This window comes from Astatotilapia calliptera, chromosome 2, assembly GCF_964374335.1.
Source record: "Astatotilapia calliptera chromosome 2, fAstCal68.1, whole genome shotgun sequence".
NCBI lineage: Eukaryota > Metazoa > Chordata > Actinopteri > Cichliformes > Cichlidae > Astatotilapia > Astatotilapia calliptera.
The window spans coordinates 2,527,776-2,552,186 of NC_137423.1; the positions used below are offsets into that span (position 1 = coordinate 2,527,776).

The 24,411-nt window shown below is 41.9% G+C and overlaps 1 protein-coding gene across 1 annotated transcript in view; it reads left to right on the forward strand.

Moving 5' to 3' along the window:
• gfra3 (GDNF family receptor alpha 3) overlaps positions 1-22,950 on the forward strand; it is a 77,991-nt gene extending 55,041 nt beyond the window's left edge. Inside the window, exons 5-8 of the mRNA XM_026181348.2 lie at positions 5,140-5,249; positions 7,880-8,014; positions 9,080-9,216; positions 22,441-22,950. Coding sequence (XP_026037133.1) covers positions 5,140-5,249; positions 7,880-8,014; positions 9,080-9,216; positions 22,441-22,662 — 604 coding nt within the window. The 3' untranslated portion in view covers positions 22,663-22,950. The remainder of the gene's footprint in view (positions 1-5,139; positions 5,250-7,879; positions 8,015-9,079; positions 9,217-22,440) is intronic.
• The last annotated feature ends 1,461 nt before the right edge of the window (positions 22,951-24,411 follow it).

The following is a 24,411-nucleotide window of genomic DNA, read 5'->3' on the forward strand; positions in this document are numbered from 1 at the left end:
ATCTGTCTACTCTCGGATCCAACCTCGTCAGTAATGCTCTCAGTGGAAGAGTTGCAGTTAATAAGCCATTCTTAAGGAAAGAAACCCAAAAGAAATACCAAATTACATACGATTTCAACGTAAAGAGTTAAACCAAAAAACAAAAACTTGGGATTGAAGACCTGTTGCCAATTTTATCAGTATATCAGTATGAAGTATATGAAGTAGGTCAGGAGAGGTTTAACAGTGAGCGCTTACAGTTATCTGTAAAATTTGATGGAGGCTTTGTTTGGGGCTATATTTCAGCCAATGAAATATTTTGCTTCCAGTGCCAAACACTTTATTCAGCAATTGACTCTTGTTTCATTTTGTTTAATGGTTTGGATAATTTAAATCTGAAGGAGCAAGACATACTAGCAGTTTAACAAATTATGATCCCTGTGTCCTCCTTCTATAAATTGACTCCTTATTGCAATAGAGTGGTTGGTGTGTCCCATTGATCCCAGGAGTTATGTTGTCAGGGCCCCTGGTAGGGTCTCCGTGGCAGATCCTGGGTGAGCAGTGATTCATACAATCTCTATGCAGCATAACAATTCAAGGGTTCTGCAAACTTTGTCCAGAATGGGGTGGCAGTCATAGGTGGTGATGTTGGTGCTTCAATCCCCAGCTTCCAAAACTGACTTGTGTTACACGGAATGCCATCTCGCTGGTGGGGAAGGAGGCTGAGCGAGGTTCGGAGAAACCAATTAGATATAGTCTGGCTTACCTGATCTGGAACCAGTTTTCTAGAGAGGGGTTGGACTCTGTTCCACTCTGGAGTTACCCTTAGCGAGAGGTGGCAGGCAGCAGTGGGTATACTTGTATGTATAAAGACAAGTGGGTTGCTTTGGGTCTGGGAACAGGTCTTGTCTGTCATCTTCATCCAGTCACTGAAGTTAGGGTTCTAGTAGAGCAGAACAGCTGCTGATTTTGTAATCGTATCATCAGATCTGCCGCCGCATGTTTTGGATACTTGGGTGAAGAGAGGTGCTGAGCTGTCAACTGATCACTACCTGATAGTGAGTTGGATCAGGTGGTGGGAGGAAATGTTGGACAGACCTGGTGTACCAGTGCACTGGGAATGTCTGCCACAGTCATCAAGATCTTCTGTTTTCATCTCTGGCTTCAATTGCATTTCAAGGGAGGCCGGCAACATTAAGTCTGAGTGGACCATGTTCTGCACCTCCACTGCTAAGGCTGCTGCAAACAGCTGCAACTGAAAGATTGTTGGTTGTTAGTGTCCGTGACAGCAATCCCAGAACCAGATGGTCGATATCAGAGGTGAAGGGAGCCATCAGGTTGAAGGAATTTTATTGGGCTTAAAGACTGTGACTGTGTTAGACTGTGGGACTCCAGTGGTAGCTGACAGGTACTGGCAGGCCAACGGAGTGCGGCACTGATGCAGAGGAGGAGGGGGACAACTCGCTAATCACTGGGGTGAAGTCACTCACGTAGTTAAACAACTGCATAGTGGCAGGCCCCCTGGAGTGGATGAAAGTTCTTGAAGAGTGTTGATGTAGGGCTGTCCTAGCTGACACATCTTTGCATTGTCATGTGGAGGTCTCAAATGGTTCCTCTGAATATGCAGGCTCAGGTGGTGGCTCCTATCTTTAAGAAGGGGGGCTGGAGGCTGTGCTCCAACTACAGTGGGATTCTTTGGCCTTCTTGAGAAGGTTTATGCAAGAGTAATGAAAAGGCAAGTCCATCTGTTAGTTGAGCCTTGGATTCAGAGGGAACAATGCTGTTTTCATCCTGGTCGTGGAACACAGGACCAACTCTTTATCCTCTTAAGGATATTAGAAGGGTTTATGTTTGCCCAAGTGGTCTATATGCATTTTGTGGACTTAGAAAAGGCATTTGCCCAGGTCCCTTGTGGGGGGTGCTTTGGGAGTATGGGGTGTAAGTAGGACTCATTTCCGGTGGTTGCTGGACTCCCCCTGAGCTGCCCTTTGTCACTGATTTTGTTCAAAGTTTTTATGGATAGAACAGCATGTAAAGGGCAGCCAAGTAGTGGAGTTTCTCCACTTTGGTGGCCTGAGAATTTAGAATTAGCACCCCCAAGTCTGATCTGGAAAAAGTTGGCATACACACTCTGGATCAGGGACAACTTACTGGCCTAAGTGGAGGGGTTCGAGTATCTCGGGGTCTTGTTCATGAGTTAGAGTGGAACATAAGGCAGATGGATCGGGGAGGTGTCTGCACTGATGCAGGTGCTGTACTAATCTGTTGTGGTGAAGTGAAAGCTGAGTGTTAAAGCATAGCTATTCATTCACCAGATAATCTAGGCTCCTACCCTCACCTATGGTCATGAGCTCTGATTAGTGACTGAAAGAATGAGGTTGTGAATACAAGTGTAGAAAGAGAGCCCAGCCACAGCCCAGCCAAAGGGTGAGGAGCTCAGTCATTCAAGAGGGACTGAGTAGCTGCTGCTCGTCTACGCAGTTGAGGTGATTCAGGAATCTAACTAAAATGTCTTCTGTACACCTTCTAGGTGAGGTGTTCTGGGCATGTTGCACCAGGAGGGGGGCCCAGGACAGACCCAAGACTTCCTGGAGAGATATTATCTCTCAGCTGTCTTGAGAATGTCCGTATTACCTGAAAAGGGTGGCTGGGTGAGGGATGTCATGGCTTCTGTGCTGAGACTGCTGCCTGAACTCAGATAAGCATCAGGAAATGGATGGCTGATGGATGGAACAAACAGGGGCCTCAGTAGCATGTGAAAAAACCATAGACAATGACAACAGCCTGGCACTTCTAATGCTCAACTCCTCCTGGTCCCCAACTTGGTTACACATGGTTCTGTTTGAAGACATGTGAAGCTAGAGAGACCAACACCCATAGTGAATTGTCTTCCAGGGGCCAGAGCAGGGGACATTAAGGGAAATTTAAAACTGCTGGCTGAGGGTAAAATTAAATTCCAGAAAATTATAATTCATGTCAGCAGTAATGACACCTGGTCATGTCAATCAAAGTTGACTGAAATTAATCTTGGATCGTGTGTAACTTTAGCAAAACAATTTCAGACACTGTAGTTTTCTTATGCGTACCTTATGCTGTCCGATAACGACTGACACATTTAGCTGCATGTTCTCCTTATATTGCTGGATGTCTGAGTGGTGTTCAAAAAAGGATGTGGGCATTATAGCTAATTGGTAAACTTTCTGGGGGAAATCTGGTCTGTTTAGGAGACCTGCAATTTCATTTGTTGTCACCACCTGAGCCTTATTCAGAGTTTTTGTCTGAATTCAAACTTTTTATCTGATTTAATGCTCATTTCAGATAAAACAATTATTGTGGGTGGTTTCAACCTCCTTATAGAGACTAAAACTAGCAGCTGCGCAAAGAAGTCCTACTGTTGATTAATGCTTCAGTCTTAAACATGATCAGCCTCTCTTTTAATCAGCTATGTACAACAGGCATAACAGCTTATAGCTAATTATAGGCCAATCTCCAACCTTCCTTTCATATCAAACATCCTTGAAAGAGTAGTTGTCAAACAGCTAACAGATCATCTGCAGAGGCTTATTTGAAGAGTTTCAGTCAGGTTTCAGAGCTCATCACAGCACAGAAACAGCTTTAGTGAAGGTTACAAATGATCTTCTTATGGCCTCTGACAGTGGACTCATCTCTGTGCTTGTCCTGCTAGACCTCAGTGCAGCGTTCGATACTGTCGACCATAATATCCTATTAGAGCGATTAGAACATGCTGTAGGTATTACAGGTACTGTGCTGCAGTGGTTTGTATCATATCTATCTAATAGACTCCAGTTTGTGCATGTAAATGGAGAGTCCTCTTCACACACTGAGGTTAATTATGGAGTTCCACAGGGTTCAGTGCTAGGACCAATTCTGTTTACATTATACATGCTTCCCTTAGGGACTATCATCAGAAGGCATAGCATACATTTTCACTGCTATGCATCCAATGATTGAAATCCTTGTTTTTCTTTAGTGAGGGAGATGCACTATTACACTGCCTGCACCAACAGTGGTTACCATATTGTTCCAGCAGTCAATATAGCATTCTCTGCATCGTCTCTGCCATTGGCAGAATCTGGACTCATCACGCCACATAAAATTTCTCCACATGTTCACTTTCCAGTGCGCACGTTGCCAACACCAGCACAAATTGTGTGTGTGTTAGTCCCCATAGGGAAATTGCTCCTCTGCATTTAACCCATTCACCCAGTGAAGCAGTGGGCAGCCACCAATGCAGCGCCCGGGGAGCAGTGTGTAGGGACGGTACCTTGCTCAGGGGTACCTCAGGGTAACCGTTCAGTGGAGTCGAACCCCCGACCTTCCGATCATGGGGCCACCACTCCACCTACTGAACTATCCCTGCCTTGTGAAGGTCAATCAGCAGGCCTCCTGGCACCCTTTTGAAATCACAGATTGGCTGTGTGCAATTAGAGAGAAATCAGTCATGTTGTCCTGCAAACCTTGACTGTAAATCTGTAGAAGGTCCTAGGTGGTGAGAGTTGACAATCTTGGCTTTGTCTTCTTGGGAGTGGCCCACTTTGCAGCGTGTCTCTGACATCCCCCATATATATGGACGTGAAACTTCTATTTGGAGATGGTATTAGGGCTCACTCCAAATAAAATTGAAGCTTGGTGTTGTGGAACACCTGCTTGAAATTGCCCTACGCATGGGCCCTGTCCACGTCTATCAAACATGGCATGTTTGAAGGAGACACCAACTGACTGCTGTAGCAGGGTCCACGTTCAGAGGTGCTATTACTGAGGTGCCAATCAAACACCTGATCATCAGCTGGTGTCTACAGTAACAGAGGATCAAAACAAGAGTCAATAACAGAATAAGCTGTTTAGTATTTGGCAGATAATATTTGGCAAACTTTTCATGGGTGCAACCCATATACTCAACTGCTCAAACCATAAATGCATTTTCTTTACAAATGTGACGCCATTTAATGGGAAATGAACAGGCTTCCTAAAGACAGATGATTTTTTGCTAAGAAGTATTGCTACAGCAAAGAAATAATCAGCCAAAGAAAAATTTTCTTATTTTTTGTGCTAAGTTTATTATACATAAGAAGGTGTTGTGTAAGTTAGTCTTGCCTGCTTTTAATGTTGATATTGACTGTTTGTTTGTGTTGTTGCCAGGTCCAGACTGGCTGATTTCCTCAATAACTGCCAGCCGTCTCATCTGACAGCCAGCGGCTGCCTGAAAGATTCAGCAGGCCTCTGTCTCCGAGCCTATGCCGGACTCATAGGTACTAAACACACGGGGAAGGAGGGAAAAAAGACGAAAAAGCCTACTGCCTTACCAAAAAATAGAAGGCTGCAAGTGTCGGATTTGGCTCGTTTGTCATTTTTATTACAGTTTCAGAGAAATTTAGAAAACATAGAGCCCTTAGTTACTTTTGAAGTGTAACAAACAAGAATCATGAAACACACAGTATGGACAAAACAATGAAAAAGAGGAAAAAGAAAAGGTAACGAGTCTGAGTGTGAGTGTTTTAACCTGTCCCATCCGACACTTTAAAAACATGTGCATTCTACAGTCCCTCTCTTGATGTTGTAATCTATCTCATCAATAGTGTTTGAAACATTAAAATTTACAGACATTTATTTACTTGCTTATCCATGCCGGATCACAGGGCAGCAGCTGCACAGAAGCTTAGACCTCCCTCTCCACAGCCACCTTCTTCAGCTTATCCGGGGGAAGCATCAAGGCCGTCCCATCCCAGCTGAGACATGTAATCTCTCCAGCATGTTCTAGGTCTTCCCATGGGCCTCCTTCCAGTGGGACATGCCCAGAACACCACATCCAGGAGGCACCTTGTAGGCATCTTTGTCAGATGCCCAAACCACATCAACTGGCTCCTTTCGATACGGAGGAATAGCAGCTCTACCCTGAGCCCCTCTCAAATGTCTCAACTCCTCACTCTAACCAGCCACCCTTAGAAACCTCATCTGCTGCAATCTCATTCTTTCAGTCACTACCATAAGCTTGTGACCATAGGTGAGGTTGATGGCGTAGATTGATCGGTAAATCGAGATCTTCGCTTTTACAGTAAGCTCTCTCTTCACCACAACAGAGTAGTACAGTGTCCCCATCACTTCTCAACCCGTCTGTCAATCTGTTGCCACCATATTCCATCACATGTGACCCCGAGATACCTAAGCTCCTCCAACTGGGGCGCCAACCTGTCCCCAATCCAAAGTGGGATCTTCATCCTTTTCTAGCTGAGGACCATGGCTTCAGATTTGGAGGTCCTGATTCACATTCCCGCTGCTTCAAACTTGGCTGCAAACTGCTCCAGTGTGAGCTGGAGGTCACCCCCAGATAAAGACAACATAACCACATCATCTGCAAAAAGCAGAGATGAAAATCTGGGACCATTAAAGTTGAAGCATTTTACATATTTAAATTGGACACTGGCGCAGGCTGTCATGCATGTTTCTCACGTAGTACAATGGTGTTGTCAGCTTCCTCGTCGTTGCTATTGGTTGCAACCAATCTGGTTCTCCTGGGCTTTGTTATGATGTTTGTGTTCTGGTGATTTGGGCGAGCTTGATGGGGGCAGAGATGTTCTTACAGCACAAATTATCACACAACCTGGTGTTATCTACGCTAGTGTACTCACCGTTGCTTGAAAGTTCGGTTTCCGGGTCTCATCATCACTTTTAGGGGTTTGGTTATTATGCTGATTAGTAGCACAACGTCACAAATGTGCATGTTGTTAAATACCCCAACTCTTTCATCTTTGGACTGAAGGAAGAACAACACTCGGCATTTAATGCTCAATCAACAATCTCTTTAATCAATATTCCATACAATACAGTGTCTGACTGTTTCTCACATTCTTATAGCTTCGGCCTCCCTCCAAACTAAGCATTCACATTCTTTCTCTCTCAGTAAGCCTAAGTTATGACCTTGGCTTCCTGTTCAGTAGGTTTTGTTCTTTCTAATCAGAGAAATAAGGCCATGATTCTACATAAACAGCAGTCCCAGGCACAAACACATACAAAGAGCTCACTCTTTAATCCTTTTCTGACACATCAGTACTATGGCCATGCTGGCTTGAACAGACACTAGTTTATGATCATTCTCAAAGTCTCATGGCACAAACCGAGCTAGCCTGCCAGCGGTACAAACCCACACTTACAGATTGGTTTCCTTTAAAAAGAAGATATACATCGAAAGAGCAGTATCAAATAAGTTACATTTGTTATTAATCTTACAGTATTGTGCCAGTTTTAACATGATCCCAGAAAACTACATCTGAATCGTAGACACGTGTTACAATATTTGTTCACGTGTCTGTAGTGAAAACCTTATTGTATTCTAAACTGAGGGATGGATACTAGCTTCTGTTATTTCTATCCATGTTCTATTCCAAAGTAGTTTATATTTGCCTGTTAAGTAACTTACACGAGGGCTCCAAAAATGTTGATATTAAATGTATTAAGATATCTATCAGAACAAATGGAAAGTAATGTATCAAATGTTGAAATGTTCTTTGTGTGTGTGTTTTGCACTGAGTTGTGTTTTTTACTGCCTGTTAAAGTGCTAGCTAACTTCCAAAATGCAAAATTGTGGCTTAAAAATTGACAAGGTAGTGCCAGAAAACTCTAGGATCTGCAGAACTTCAATATCCCTTGGTCCTTTAAATGAAGGTCATTAAGTGGTTGTTATGTTGTTCTGCAGAAGACAAAACCAGTTTCAATTTCGTGCTCAATCGTTCTAAGTAAAACTTTATGTAGAAGCCAATAAATGCATAAAGTATCTTAGAACATAGTCTCAAAGATTGATAATCATTAAAATGTAAAATCCAGAACCTTTGATCTGCCCACAGCGAAGTTTCTGTGACAACACCTTGACCTTTTAAAACCACAGGTACCATCATGACGCCCAACTACATCAGTAACAGCTCTGCAGATGTGTCGCTGTGGTGCAACTGTGAAGGCAGTGGCAACCAGTGGCAGGAATGTCTGAAACTGCAGCGCATCTTCACCCACAACAGCTGCCTGCGTGAGTCTACAGTACATACGTTTCATATACAGCAGTCATTTTTCATTCCAAATAGCAGGATGTAACAAGTTTGACTAACTTGTTTGTTACCCCTCGTCTAAACTGTTTACAATATAATTCTTTAATTTTTGTTTTTAAAATGTTTGACAGCCATGATACATAAATTAAATATTTTACATGAAATAAAATGAAAATGCAACAGCAAAAAATGCTGTTTATCAAATAAATGAATGAAAACTAGGCCAGTCCAATGCATACCTACTTGTCAGAAAGAAAACGACTGCTTTGATGAATCTTACTTTAAAAACATTTCCTCATGAGGTAGCATAAGCTACACTTTGCAGCCAATTTTTCTAATGTAGCCTAAAAATATATAAAAAGTAACAGCTTATGGTTTAATGGTGTCCCATGATGCTCTGCATGCAAATGCAGATGTCTTTTACACTAAATCATGCAAGTGTTTATATTTCTGGGATGGTTTGAAAATAGACACACTTTAAAGACTTGACACACAATTTATTTTGATAATGTCTGCTTTAAATAATGCATCTGAGGAATTGTGAAAACAGCATTAATGTGTGTTACTATCAAAGATATATCAAGATTCAGATCAAAGGAAATAAAGGGAAAAATGACTGTGACACTGTCTGCTGGATCAGTCTGGGTGGTTGTCTCCAGCAGTGGCTTACTCAGCATGAACTGAGCTCTACCTTTTTTAAAAAGGCAGCTACATGCTGCAACCTTAGCAGTCAGGAGAGTTTTACAGATTGTCTCTGCAGGTTTGTAGGGTGTGAAAAGCCCCTTCAGCTGTCATTCAATCACAAGAACTCTCAATAATGGTGTCCATACACAATGGCCATAAACATCTAAACACTAAAGCCTGGATCTATAAATCAATGTATTGTCCTTAAATCATTGTAATTTATCTATCTGCCAACTGCTCTAACAATAAAGCTGCCAAATAGATGTTTTTTCATGCCTACACAGATGGAGTGTTGCAGACCTGTGCACGCGCACACACACACACACAAACAGAGGGAGTGATGTGCTTGTTTCTCCAAGCAGGTAACTCCATCAGCTGGATGGGGAGCCTCGGCTTGCTGCCTGCAGACATCACCCAACCTCCTGCGCCTAGACCCTCCCCGCTGGTTCAGAAGGATGAGCTGCTGAAGAATAACCACCTGCCTGAGCACAACAACATTGTGAGTATGCTAAAGCTCATCACCGCTCATCACTGCTGCCACATTTTAAATTACCTTTCAGACTTATCCTAAAGCCTTCTTGCTATCTTTGGTCTAAGCCCATCAAATCACTGTCACGCTTTTATTTATTATGTGGTTATCTCTGTTGCTGGGCTTTTATACCTCAGTTATTGTGTTAGTCCTCCATTTTTACTGGTTTAAAACTATTGGCCTGTAAAAATCAAGCTAATATCCTTTCAGTATTTATTAAATCTTTCAATTTAGCACAAGAAAAACCATCATGGGGGTCCTCAAAATGGGTGAGCTACACTGTTGTGCCACTTGTATCTCAAATAATACTCTCACACGTATCTATATATAAATATATTTAGATATCTATAGAAATCTTGGCTCATGAGGTCAAATGTGTCTTTGAGATATTGGAAGCTTATGAGTAATTGTGCTGTAATCCCCTTTAGTGCCAACCATTTAAGCTGGAGTCTAATTTTCCTGGTATGAATGTGTTGTCGTATAATATCCATTTTAATAGTAATAAATCCATTTCCAGCTTTAGAAGTTTTACTACCGTGTACCATTTTTCTAGAGTAAATCTGACTATAGGATTAGAATTTTCTTCTATTGAAACTTTGATCTTACTCTCCCCAATACTTCTTTGGATTGGAAAATTGAATATGGAGGTCTCTATTTCTATTTGGTGTATTCTGTATTACATTAATATACCAGAATGTGTAACTGAGCTGCATCAAAATAGTTTTTTAAATAGGGAAGAGCCATCCCTCCTTCAGTCTTAGTTAGCAGTGATGTTGTAATGAATCCTGGGTTTCCTTCCTTCCCAAATAAATCTAGAAATTTATCCCATCTATGAAAATGTGCTTGTGGTGCTTGGCATGGTTAAACATAAATATAATAATTGTGCTGCTAGATTCACAGGATATGTATTCCACCTATCAAGATCTTTTTGTATGTCTGAGTCAATTGGAACGTAGTTGGTATAAGGACGCTAAGTTTTCAGTTATGTTTATAACTAAAAACTTAGATATTGTTTGTTTGCATTCCAGTTTATTTTCAATTCTTGGAGCTTTTGGTCTTGGATACAATTGAATAATAGAAGTTGAATCTTTTTAATATTTATCTTGTAACCTGAGTATTTTCCTAATGTGTTTAATGCTTGCCTTAATTTAAAAAAGGAATTAACTGGGTCTGTTAAACATATCATGATATTGTCTGTGAATAAACTAATAGTACTTGGTTATTGATTTTGATCCCTGAGTTATCTTGCCTAATCATCTGAGCCAGTGGTTTAATATATAGGGATGGAAACTGATAAGACTTTAGTAATTCCAATTCCATTATCGATATCAATTATTGATTTGATTCCTTATCGATTCTCATTGACTCCACTTTGAGAGTCACCACCATCCCTAAGCAGCATATCAAAGACATTACATTCATGCAAATTAATTACATGCTGTGTGGTCAAATGTTTGTGCACGTTGGAGGTGTTTCCCCTCTTTGTTATGGTCAGTGTGGTCATTACTCAAGAAAGTAATTGCACATATTACACATATTACACAGAATACATGTCTTAAAACTTTTCACTTTTCTTGCAGTACGTTACTTAATTACACCCCGAAAAAAGACATTCGTTATACTACTCGTTATGTTACTCTCATGTTACTCTGTAAAATTATCTGAAACACACTATTGAGGACACGCAGGATTTTTCACTTAGTATTTAGATATGAACACAAAGCCGACAGCACACAGGAAAGATGGAAACCAGCACAAAGACACTTTAGAGTGATAGTCACGGTGATTCTGCTTTAGAAACATGAACAGGCAGGAGGCTGCGGCCTGACTCCTCATCAGCATGTTACCTGTTGAAGTTCAGCACTTTGTCACGATGCTGGGTTTGGGGTCTGCGTTTACTCTGCATTCTTGGCTAGCTTAGCGTTAGCATGCTGTCTGTGCCAGTGTTTGCGAAGAGCTTGTGAAGTTGCATTAATAGCATAATGCAGTTGTTCCTGACCTGGAGCAGTCTCCACTTTACCAGCGCACTTTCATTCTTTTGTGCAATAAAAATAAAAGTAATGTCCATATCCTCGCTGGATAGTGCTCCACTATTTTCCTCCTCCAGCACACAAACTGAAATCAGCTGTTTGTAGCGAGCGTGCGAGAACTGATAAGTGGGACTGATACCCAGGCAGACTAACAATGCCGGAGAATTGGGCTGCTGGAACCGGTTCTCGACTCCCTTCCCTATTACAGGTGAAACTTGAAAAATTGAGAATATCATGCAAAAGTCCATTTATTTCAACTTAAAAGGTGAAACTAATATATGATATAGACTCATTACATGCAACACTAGATATTTCAACCCTTTATTTGTTATAATTTTGTTCATCATGGCTTACAGCTTTTGTAAACCTCAACTTCAAAAGCTCAGAAAATTACAATATTACATGAAATCAATAAAACAACGATGTTAAATGTCGGACCTCTGAAAAGTGCAATCATGCATATGTACTCAGTACTTGGTTTGGGCCCCTTTTGCATGAATTACTGCCTCAATGCAGCGTGGCATGGATGCTATCAGCCTGTGGCACTGCTGAGGTGTTATGGAAGACCAGGATACTTCGATAGCGGCCTTCAGCACTTCTGTTCGGTCTCATGTCTCGCCTCTTCCTCTTGGCAATGCCCCATAGATTCTTTATGGGGCTCAGGTCAGGAGAGTTTGCTGGCCAATCAAGCACAGTAATCCCGTGGTCACTGAACCAGGTTTTGGTACTTTTGGCGGTGTGGGCAGGTGCCAAGTCCTGCTATAAAAGTCTGCATCTCCATAAAGCTTGTCTACAGAAGGAAACATGAAGTGCTCCAAAATGTGCTGGTAGACGGCTGTGTTGACTCTGGACTTAATAAAGCACAGTCGACCAACACCAGCAGATGACATGACTCCCCAAATCAGCACAGACTGTGGAAACTGGACTTCAAGTGTCTTGGATTATGCGCCTCTCCATTCTTCCTCCAGACTCTGAGACCTTGGTTTACAAATGAGATGCAAAATTTGCTCTCATTGGAAAAGAGGACATTGAGTCAGTGAGCAACAGTCCAGTTATTTTTTTCTTCTTTAGATTTGTGTCGAAGTTGATAATGTGGTGTTGTTAATGTTGTTAATTGCCAGTAGTTTTGTGGCTTTTGGTCCTAATTTATCATCATCATCATTTTCTTCTACATATTGTTTTATCTCCCCCTTGATTTCTTTAAATATCTCTGGATTGTTCAATATTCTGACATCAACCCTCCAAATTGTATTTCTGTTTGCACTTTTCAACCTAAGCTTTAAGCACATGGTACTATGATTTGAATCATCCGATACCCCGATGACGCACTCTCGAATTTTATCCCTATTCTGTCTTTGTGTAAAAAAGTAGTCTATTCTAGAATTAACAGAAGGGGTTACTAAGTAGTGGGTGTAATTCTTTTGGAGAGGGTGGCAATTTCTCCACCCATCGATAAATCATTTCTTCCTGTCATGCTGACTGAACGCACTCCAGTGTAGACGGAAAGATTCAACTTAACAGTCTCTTGTTTTTAAGCAGCACGGTGGCACGGTGGTTGGCACTGTTGCTGCACAACAATTCCTGAGTTCAATTCCACCATCTGTTCTGTGTGGAGTTTGCATGTTCTCCCCGTGTTTGCGTGGGTTCTCGCCGGGTACTCCGGCTTCCTCTCACAGTCCAAAGACATGCAGTTAGTGGGGACAGGTTAACTGGAAACTCTAAATTGCCCATTGGTTTGATTGTGAATGTTTGTCTGTCTCTCTGTGTTAGCCCTGCCACAGACTGGCGACATGTCCAGTCTGTACCCTGCCTCTTGCCATATGACAGCTCGCGACGCTGAAAAGGATAAGCAGAAGCAGATGGATGGAGTGTTTTATTTACAAACACCAAATGAACTATATACAAAGTGTTGGGAGTGAATTGGGACTCCGGGGATCCGAGGTTAGGGAGGAAAGGGGGCTCTGCACTCTTGCTCTGCTCACGTACTCCAACACGCTCCATGCAACACTCGCCACACTGCCAGGGAAATACTCCAGGGAATAAAGGAAATGCCCAAGAGACAGGTCTAGGGAAATCTGTTTACAGACAGACGAAGTAGAATCAACACTAAATAACGCTTGGAAAACACAAGAGAAACTCAAATCAAATCAAAATTTATTTATATAGCACATATTAAAACAACAGTGTTGACCATAGTGCTTCACAGTCAATAAAAACATGAGACAGTTAAAACAAACAATAAAAGAGGACAACAAACAATAGGTAACAACACAACAAGCTAAAACAGCCAACTAGACAGAATCAAAAACCAAAGTAAAAAAATAAGTTCTAAGACGTAATTTAAAAGACTGGATCGACTCGGCAGTGCGAATATGAACGGGGAGGTTATTCCAGAGTCTGGGTGCCACGGATGCAAAGGCCCGGTCGCCTCTCGACTTCATTCGAGTCCTAGGTTGTGCTAGGAGCCTGTGATTGGACGATCTAAGTGCTCTGTTGGGATTGTATGAATGGAGTAAATCAGAAAGATAACTGGGCGCTAAATTATTCAGAATATTAAAAGTGAACAAAAGCATTTTAAAATCTATACGATATTTAACAGGGAGCCAATGTAATTTGGCTAAAATTGGAGTTATGTGTTCATGAATTCTCGTACCTGTTAAAAGACGCGCAGCTGCATTTTGAATTAACTGGAGCCGGCAAAGAGAGGAGTGTTGGAGGCCCGAGTAGAGGGAGTTACAGTAGTCCAATCTGGATGTAATAAATGCGTGGACAAGCTTTTCAAGGTCCTTTAAAGGAAGGAACGGCTTTGCTTTGGAAATCTGACGCAACTGGTAAAAGCTGTTTTTTACCACAGTGGACACCTGTTTCTCGAGTTTAAAAGAGCCCCCCAGGAACACTCACAGGTTTCTTACAGTGGACGAAAGATGGCGAGAGGGCCTAGGGCATCAGCTAACTGGTCTAGCGGAGTGTGACTACCAAAGACTATGATTTCGGTCTCATTCTCGTTCAATGTAAGAAAATTATGTGATAACCAAATTTTAACTTCATGCAAGCAGTTGAACAGAGGTTGCAAAGAAGCAGTCACATCGGATTTCAAAGGTGAATAAATCTGGATATCATCGGCATAACAGTGAAAGGAGATGTTGTATTTACTAAAAATTAATCCCAAGGGCAACATGTACAAAGAGAAGAGAGCAGGACCGAGCACGGACCCTTGAGGCACACCACAATAAATAGGGGCAGAAGCCGAGGAGTGTTGCCCCATAGCAACAGAGAACGGCCTCTCTGAGAGGTAGGATTTAAACCAAGATAAAACCTTTGAGACCAACAACATGTTCCTGTCTTGATAGAAGAATGTTGTGGTTAACCGTGTCAAAAGCAGCAGACAAGTCAAGTAAAACTACGACCACAGAATATCCAGAGTCAACAGTTAAAAGAAGATCATTAAAAACTCTAAGTAAGGCTGTCTCTGTGCTGGGGCGAGGTTTCAAACCAGACTGAAACTTGTCATTAATACCATTTGCATCTAAAAAGGCCTGAAGTTGTTTTAGAACGACCTTTTCCAATATTTTGGAAATAAAAGGGAGTTTGGAGATCGGCCTGTAGTTAGTGAGACCATTAGGGTCAAGATTTTTCTTTTTCATAATAGGTTGCACAACAGCATGCTTAAAGACAGACGGTACACAACCTGATGACAATGATGCATTCAGCAGAGATAAGATACAAGGACCAATAACATGTAAAGCTTCCTTAAAGAAACGAGAAGGAAGAATATCGTGCGGGGAACCAGAGATTTTGAGATGATCAATTATATCTTTTAAAGCAGAATAAGACACTGGGTCAAACTGTTGAAAGACAGTCAAGCATTCAGAGGCTGGAACTGGGTCTAAAACTGATGATGGATGAGATGGATGAGAAGCCCTTAGAGCTGAGATTTGTTCAGAGAAATACTTTAAGAATTTATCACAAAGAGCAGGGGAAGCATCCCTATAAGTGGTAGTGCAAGGGTTTACCACAGAGTTAAAAGTATTAAAAAGTGCTCGGGGGTTGTGGCTATTAGTCATAATAATGCTAGACAAAAAGGCAGATTTGGCAGCTTTAACAGACTTTTGATACTTAGATAGACAATTATGGAGGATGTCCAGAGAGACGTGGAGTTTGTCTTTCCTCCATTTTCTTTCAGCACGACGACATTCACGCCTGAGGGCGCGAGTAGTATCATTTAGCCAGGGTTGTGAGGATTTGGCACGTTTAATCCTCAGAGGTGCCACAGAGTTAAGGATGTCAGCGCATGTAGTATAAAAGAGGTTAGCAAGCTCATCCGCTGATAAAACCCAGGGTTACACTAACGTGAGTCTTTACAACAGTCCAGCGACGAGAAACTCTGAGCCACCACCTTAAGTAGTGGCCAGGAAACTGCTGGATAATGAGCCTCAGGTGTATAATTGCCTGCAGGTGCGTGGGCCAAAGGCGAGAGCCCGTGGTGAGCTCTGCCCAGGCAGAGGTAGAGAGAGCGTGAGCAAAAACGAAAGCGAAAACACATGAAGCCTTGCAGAGTGAGCCGGACAGCCACAGGGACCACGACCATCACCACACATTTCTAATTAATTTAGCAACAGGTTCCTGTAGCTAGTTGTGTCCATATTACTATTCATTATTACGTTCAGATCCCCCACATATACAGATTCCTTCATTTTCCACTGATACAGCGTCAAACAGAGATTTAAAAGATTCTGTCCACTTTCAGGTGGTGCATACACGTTCACCAGTGTAACAATGTTTGGTCCATCAGTCCTTTAACTATGAAGTATCTGCCTTCATCGTGTTTAATTTCCTTTCCACACACAAAATGAATAGTATTAGAGATTAATATTGCTTCTCCTCTTTTACGTGAATTTCTATGTGAACAATAAAAAGTATTATTGAAGACAAATCTTTTGGGTTTTTCATCTTCCACAATCAACAGATGGGTTTCTCCATCTGTGCCTTTTCCTTTTTACGTTTGGTAATTATTTTAGATCTTTTCACTGGAATTCCCAGAACATTTACATTAAGGAACATAATTCTAACATTTCCTTTGTTTTATGTTCACAATGGTTAAATGCCACGGTTGGCAGAAGAGCTTTAGTGAGACATATTTAAATAACAAAGAAGTGTATTTAGAACTGCTGACTTCCACCCAGACAGGTCAGCTACACACCTGTCAAGTGCTGGCCCCTTCATGCTTTGAGCTGGGACACCTCTCGTAAAGAGGGGACGCCACTCTGGTGTTGATTCCCAACCCTTTGTGGGTTAATTCATCATTACCTTCCCCCATCAACATGTATAGGTATTTTTGTCACCAGCTAAAACTCATGACTCCCTTAAGATATCTCTCTTTCTGTCGTGTTTTGCAGCTTACTTAGTTTGACTCAAGTGTGGGACTTCGGCAAGACAGCGAGATGCAGAATAAACTTTGTGATACTTTTTTCACTTTAACACAAAACTGAGGAAAATAATGATTGCTTAAATATGTGCAAAAGGAAACTAAGGGTAACTCAGAACATAGACGTTGGTGGACCGAGAGAACTGGTACTTCTCCAAGGCTGGGATCAGGGGTGGTTCATAGCCAAAAGCAACCTCAACAGGGGAAATACCAGTGGCTGAGGAGGTTAGTGTATTCTTATGGTCAGTCAGTACAACAAATGGATGTTTGGCTCCCTCATTAGCAAACACCAAGAATCACTGAAGCTGCTTTCAGGTGGTGTGAGTGGGCCAATCCGCCATGGTTTTTACTCTTTCCAGATAAGTCTTCATCCTGAAACACGAAGCCAAGGAAAGATACTGTAGTTACATGAAACTCACATTTTTCTGCTTTCACATACAATCTGTTCTCAAGGAGCCGATGCAAAACTTGATGCACATGGACCTGGTGCTCCCCCATACTCTTAGAAAAAATAAGAATTTCTTCTAAATAAACAAACAAGTTTAAGAAATCCCGGAGTACATCATTGATAAGTGCCTGGAAGACAGCTGGGGCATTAGTAAGGCCGGACGGCATCACTAAAGACTTGAAGTGACCGAGGCGTGTATTAAATGCCATTTTCCATTCATCTCCCTCACGAATTCGAACCACATGGTAAGGATTTCGTAGGTTCAGTTTAGTGAAGACGGAGGCCCCCTGGAGGAGTTTGAAGACAGAATTACTGGGGTGAAGAGGATATTTAATTTTCACTGTGATCTGATTAAGTCCACGGTACTCAGTGAGGGTCTTATCTTTCTCGGCCACAAAAAACAACCCAGCCCTTATGTGGGAGGCAGATGGTCAAATTATCCCAGCGGTGAGGGAATCCATAATGTATTTCTCCATAGACTCCCTCTCAGGGCGGGAGAGATTGTATAATTTGCTGGTAGTGGAGCTCAGGACAAGGCCTGTGCAGCTGTCTTATAGCCTGTAGGGAGGTAGTGAAGGAGCCATCTCCTTGCTGAAGACTGTCGTGATAGACCCTAGGAAGTTGAGTCAAATCGGGAGAACACGGGGTGACAACTCGGGGAGTCATGTTTACCGTTTACCATTCTAAAATAATATCCCGGAGTCTGGATGGCCGCACTGGTCTGGATGGCTGCACTGGTCCTTAAGTATTACAGTTGATTAAAGATGAGCAGCAGGTGAACAGATTAGGAGAGAAGGATGCTTTGCCCAGGTAAGGCAGGGAGGACGACTGCCTTTTACCCACAGATCAAGGCTTCCTATAACACTTTCCCTGGTTTAAGAGTACCAACATTTATTTACAATAATTAAGCCTAGCAATTACATGAAAAATATAATAGTACTGTGTGCATATACATATATACTCACACCCACTTACACACTCAGGTGCATCTCTACTCAAATCAAACATTTCAAACAGTTTGGTAAACTGGAACATATTAAACTAAACTCTTTCAGGGAAAACATTAAAGCTGTTCATCATCTAGGCTTTTTCTGTCAAGTGCCATTTGTAGTTCAAGTAAATAATAATAATAATGGATTGGATTTATATAGCGCTTTTCAAGGCACCCAAAGCGCTTTACAATGCCACTATTCATTCACTCTCACATTCATACACTGGTGGAGGCAGCTACAGTTGTAGCCACAGCTGCCCTGGGGCAGACTGACAGAAGCGAGGCTGCCATATCGCGCCATCGGCCCCTCTGGCCATCACCAGTAGGCGGTAGGTGAAGTGTCTTGCCCAAGGACACAACGACCAGGACAGAGAGCCCGGGGATCAAACTGGCAACTTTCCGGTTACAGATACGCTTCCCAACCCCCTGAGCCACGGTCAGGGGGTTACACAATTACACAAACCAAAAAGTAATTTGGTTTGTGTTCACCCATTGATGTTAGCCTGCTGTTGGAACTCCAGCAGTCGTCCTCGGGCTCATGCAAGTTGCCCCAATCCTGTTATTTCTGCCTGCTTCCCAATTCACAGTTCTGGTGTTCTTCTGCAGCTTCTTGATGAGGGCTTGATGAGCACTTAAAGTACTTTCTACAACTACTAAGCCTTTTCACCCAATGTTTCTTTTATGCTGTGGCAGGCAAGATGTAGGACCCAAATGCAGGACTTGAAACACAAGAGGGGTGAACTGAGAGAGGCAGCTTGTGGCAACAACTCAGACATCTCAAACATGGAAAAACAAAACCTAAACTGGAAACTAGGAAGCTAGGGACACAGAATTAATAAAATAGAAAATGGGAAAAAAAGAAGCTAGGAGTTACAAGGAGACTTGAGGAGAACAGAGATAACACACAGGACATAGAGGTAGTTAACGACACAACAATGGACAAACGAAATCACAGGGCTTAAATACACAAGGGAGTAATGGAGGGCGACATATATGAACCTAATCTGACATGATGAAACAAAGGGGAAGCAAAAGTGAAAACACTGAACGAAGGACATGAGACTATCAAAGTAAAACAGGAAACACAAGACAGGCACGGTGACGTAGACTTGACAAGGAGATACGGCTGAAACAGAGACAAGACTATCAAACAACGACACGGAGACATAACTGACTGGGGAGACACAGGAGATACACAAATATAGAGACCGGGAAAGAACAGACAACAAAACAGAACTGATTTGACGTGACACACAGAACAAAACCTGAGATCTAAAAATCACTGAAATATAACCAGAAACTAACTGAAACAACGAATATTAATAATCAAAACACTGAGTCACCAGGCTCAGGAACATGACACTTTATCCAGCATTCACACCACGTTGGGGGCAACTCAAACTTTGTGCACTACCCTAAACCCAATACAGTTAATCTGGATTGGCTCTCTATTTAAAGAGTCTATTCTCTGATCCAATGAGTATGGCCCAGTCAGCAGTGCAGAGCTAGAATGTAAGCGAGGAACAGGGGACTGAGGGAACCGCCGCTATTCTCCGGATGTCTACCCTGCCTATACTGATGAAAAACTGGTGGCCCCGAGTAGCCCTGCAGGCGTCATCTACCACACCAGTTCCAGCAGGTCCGCTCTAGATTTAGTTTAGTGGCCTGAACAGTGAGCCCCGGAGGTATGTTACTGTTAAAAGGCTGGAGTGATCTGTAAGAGCTATTTATGAGATGTAACGCACCTATTTCTTCTGTGTAGGTATAACTCAATAGGAGAGGAGCCAAGTCCAATAGGAAACAATGAAAATCTTCTAACACAGGAAAAAACGAGCAGAGAAAAGTCAGATATAACAAATCCCATTTCTGGGTCCAGAAGTGATACATGAAGTCAGACATCTAAACATTTGCTTTCTTTCTAACCAAGCACTAAAGGCCTCAGACAAGACCTGGGCTGTGCGCCATGTTTGCATTCTCCACTGCTACAAATAATCCGCACAGAGGCACACACACTCCAACACACACACACACACACAGTTGGCCAAGGTGTTGACCAAGAGGACAATAATCTACAGTGCGGACCACTGACGTTTATTTACTCGCTAATGCTTTGTTTCCACACAAAGTACTTATTGTAACTGACCTCAGAGCCAGCACACGCTGCTCGCCCATCATTTTTCTATCCACAGTGCTCATGTGCAAACCGTGAGAAAAAAAGTGCCGCCCCGTCAGAATATATGCTTGTAAAATGGGTTTCATCTGTTTGAGACGAAATTACACAGATTGCATTACCTACTTACTGCTTCATTTTAATTTATGTCTATTTTTAGATTTGACCAAACACTGTTTACCTTCCTTGTCCTGACAGATTGTTACTGACACACTATTTCTGTCACTAAACACACACACACACACACACACACACACACACACACACACACACACACACACACACACACACACACACACACACACACACACCCTCCCCCACCCACCCCACACATACACATGCACACACATAAACACACTCTCTGAAATGTGGTGAGAACACATCTTTTGAGAACCATGGTTCCCGGCTGCTCTTGTCCGTCACTGACCAATAAATGTGGTCCAAGCCAATTGTGGCCCTGCCTAATGTAACCTTGGAAAGGCCACAATCTGCCACGGCTGTGGCTCTCTAGCTTCCAGCATGCATCTACTGCCAGAGATAATCTGGGCCAGTGGACAAGAGGGGATTCCAACTCTCTCTCTCCCTGTCTTGGTTGTCCTCCTCTGCTCGCTCGCTCTCTGTGTTTGCCTGTCTCTCTTCCAGTGAACAGATTAGTTGAGGTGTTGGTTGGAAGCAGTGCATCGCTTAGGCTTTATTAGCATGAATTTATTCATGCTCTGTGTCTTCCCCTTCCTACTTCTTCCCCCAAATCCTCTTCCTTTCCTCCTCCTTTTTTCTTTGTGTCCTTTCATCATTTCCTCTACTCACTAATATGTTATTTGTCTTATTTCATCACATCTTGTCGCTCCTCGGCTCATTCCGTCTTGCATCCTCAAAGCATTACAGCACCCACCTTAACTAGAGCTGTTCGATATAACGATATATATCGGATGACGATATAAAAACATCTATCGTTTCCTATCATGCTATCATTTGTTTCGTGGTGTCGTGAAATTGAAACTGTTTACAGCAATATTTTTTCATGGTTTTGATGTCACTGTAGTGGCTATATTCATTTCTTAAAGTTCTCTTTTTCTCTTATGTTTAATATCACCACACTACTGATGGACAAGTGTCTGTTTTTATGTGTTGTCATTAGCAACAATGATGGTAAAACCATTGCGTGGCTCGTTTCACAATAAAGCTCAAGATCCTGTTGAGGCTTTTCAAAATAAACTGAATCACGTGAAAAAGTATGCGGAGAGTTTAGGGATGAGAAGCAAAAAGAGCCGTCAGGTGCTAAAAAAATAAACCTTAGACTCAAACGTTAGAACAGGCTTTTCCCCGCAGCACGCTGTGTAATAAATACTCACAAAGAAAACGGCGCCGTTACAACTTATGTCTTAAAATGTATTGTTTCATTCATCGGTTAAAACACTCGACTACAGCACGCCCAGCTCAATACATGTCAGGAAAGTCGAGCTGCCCGAGATTCACAGAATTTACAGAAAATGTTACATTTTTGTGATTTATATCGTTGTCAGGACGATAAATGTCTTATATCAGGATATGAGATTTTGGTCATATCGCACAGCCCTAACCTTAACTCACTTCATTTCTCTCAGTTTATACCTGCTGCACATCTCAGCCCTATTTGGAGCTTCTGATTTTCACACTAGATAATCAAATGTTAAAAAAGACTCAAACAATCCCAGTCAGATATATATAAATACATACAACAGGCCAGGATCAGTAGCAGTTTCATCTGAAGGCTCGTGGCATATTATGAGTAAAGCAACTTTACATAGGTCTTAGATTTAACCAGCAGCACTAGCACCCATATCACTGCAATGACTCAGGGCGCTGCTCAAAAGACGTTTTTGGTTGCACATGGCAAAAAACAAACAAACAAAACAGAACAACACACAATGTAATTAGGCATGTGCTAATAGCTTAAATAATTAATATAGATTCAGTTCTTGAGTTTCAAATTCTATTTTCGTACCTCAAGAGAACACATAAAAGCTTTGACACGTTCCCCTCCTCACCAGGACCCAGAGAGTGGCACTGTTTTCAACACTGTGAAATGTGAAAATGTCCAAGCAGAAAAAATGCAACAATAACTTTCACTCACACTTTGTTCCCCGACAGGTGTTGGACAGTAAGGAAGAGGAGGAATTGACACAAACAGAAGATGAGCAGGAGGGTGCAGATGGTGGCCAGTTTGATGTCATCCCGCTCTACTCAGAGAGGGCTACTGTCTCCAACCTAGGCTCTTCTGGGACTGGGGGGTCCACATCTCTGACCACTGGCCCATCTAAAGCCATGCTACTCCTGCTTCTTCTCCTGTCATTTTCCCTCAGCTGGCTGTAAAACAGAGGATGGAAAGAAATTACATACACACAACTATTTTAGATTCATTGCTGTAAAATTATAATTCCAAAATTGAAAAAATTGACTTTGCCATTTGTCTGTAGAACCCCTCGATCCCCACGCTCTGCCCTCTAACCTAAACATGCCTCTTTTTTCTTTCTGAATGTGACTGAAGGTAAAAGGTCTGACGAGCACAGAAATCCTAGTTGTGGTAGGGTGTTCATATAATGCATTTATTAATACGCATAATAAAGCTGTTCATATCACCGGTCTAGAGAAAAATTGAAAGTGGCTTGTTGTAGTCTCAGCAAATACTTTCTGGCAGCGGTTTTTCGTCCTTTTGTACACACCCAATTGTAAAGTTTAGACAATATTTTGAACTGGTATATAAAAGGCATACTTAGTACATACCAAAATGCCTGAAACAAAATTCTTAGCCCACAATCACCACTCCACCCCCACCTCATAAAATGTAACATTTTGTCCAAATTTTCCCAAGTGCTTTTTTAACAGAGCAATGGAATTTCAACATAGCATTCCTTACTAGTTTTCTTTAGAAAGCATAAAGTATTTCTTTTTGCATATAATAACATAATTACTACCGGAAAAAATCAAGTTAATATTGAGGATTATCTGCAAATGTATATGTTGTACTTTAACAAGAGTTGTCACTTGAGAAATTATGATACCAAAACCAAAAAACAATTCACTTTAGACTGTTGATGCCCATAAAGCATGAGATGGATATGCAGAGTTTTGAGTGCTTGACAGTGTTGAGAACTGTACTGAAAAGTGTAATGAAGAAATTTAAAGAGAGCCACACGGTACAGAATAAGCCTGTCAATTAAGCAAAAGATTTCAAAGACTCTAGAAAGAAAACTAGTGAGAGATGCGTCTAAAACAACTTATTGTAGTCTCAAAGTAGACAATCACTAGAACACTGCAGAAGAATGGAGCGCAAGGTTAGAGGCCAAGAAAAACTTCACTACTACAGAACACACAGTTACAAGCAAGACTGACGTATGCTAAAGATCATGCATGCTGGAATTGTGCCCAGAGAGACGCTGCTTATGTTTGGAAAAAGAAGGGAGTGGCTTACAACCCAAAGAACAGTCTCTGCAGTATGTTGCTGTGGGAATGCTTCAGTGCTTCTGGATCTGGGGAATTTTGTGACAGTGGAAATAATTATGAAGAAAGAAGGATTTATGAAGATTCTGAAAACTTCAAGCTGTCAGCAGTAAAACGGGAACTGGTTCATACATCATCTCATTCTTCCAACAAAACAAAGACCCAAAACTGGCCTGTGCAAAGCCCTGACCTGAATCCCATTGATACTCCTATAGGGTGGACCTAAGGCCCAGGTCCATACCAGAAGAACATCAAATCTGGAGGACCCCAAGCGATCTGCCAAAGGAGAATGGGTTGGGATTGCTCATAGATGTTTGTGAGATCAGTTCAAAACTACTACTAAGGAATGGTTGCAGGCTCTTATCCAGCAAAAAGGACACACAACTGACTATTAGCATCAGAAGGGTTAATAATTTTGTCCCTGGTAAAAAACAAAGAAACCAAAAAATGTTGAAAAATGATTTTGTAAAATACTTTTGTTTCTGTGTCCAAAGTAAAATAATGTAAGCATCCAAAATAAACGAGGATGTTTTGAACAGCTGTGTTAAAAATTCCTTGCTTGGTTTAACAGTGCTTGGGAAATACTCTTCACAGGGGCTCTAATAGTTCTCCCCTTATGTA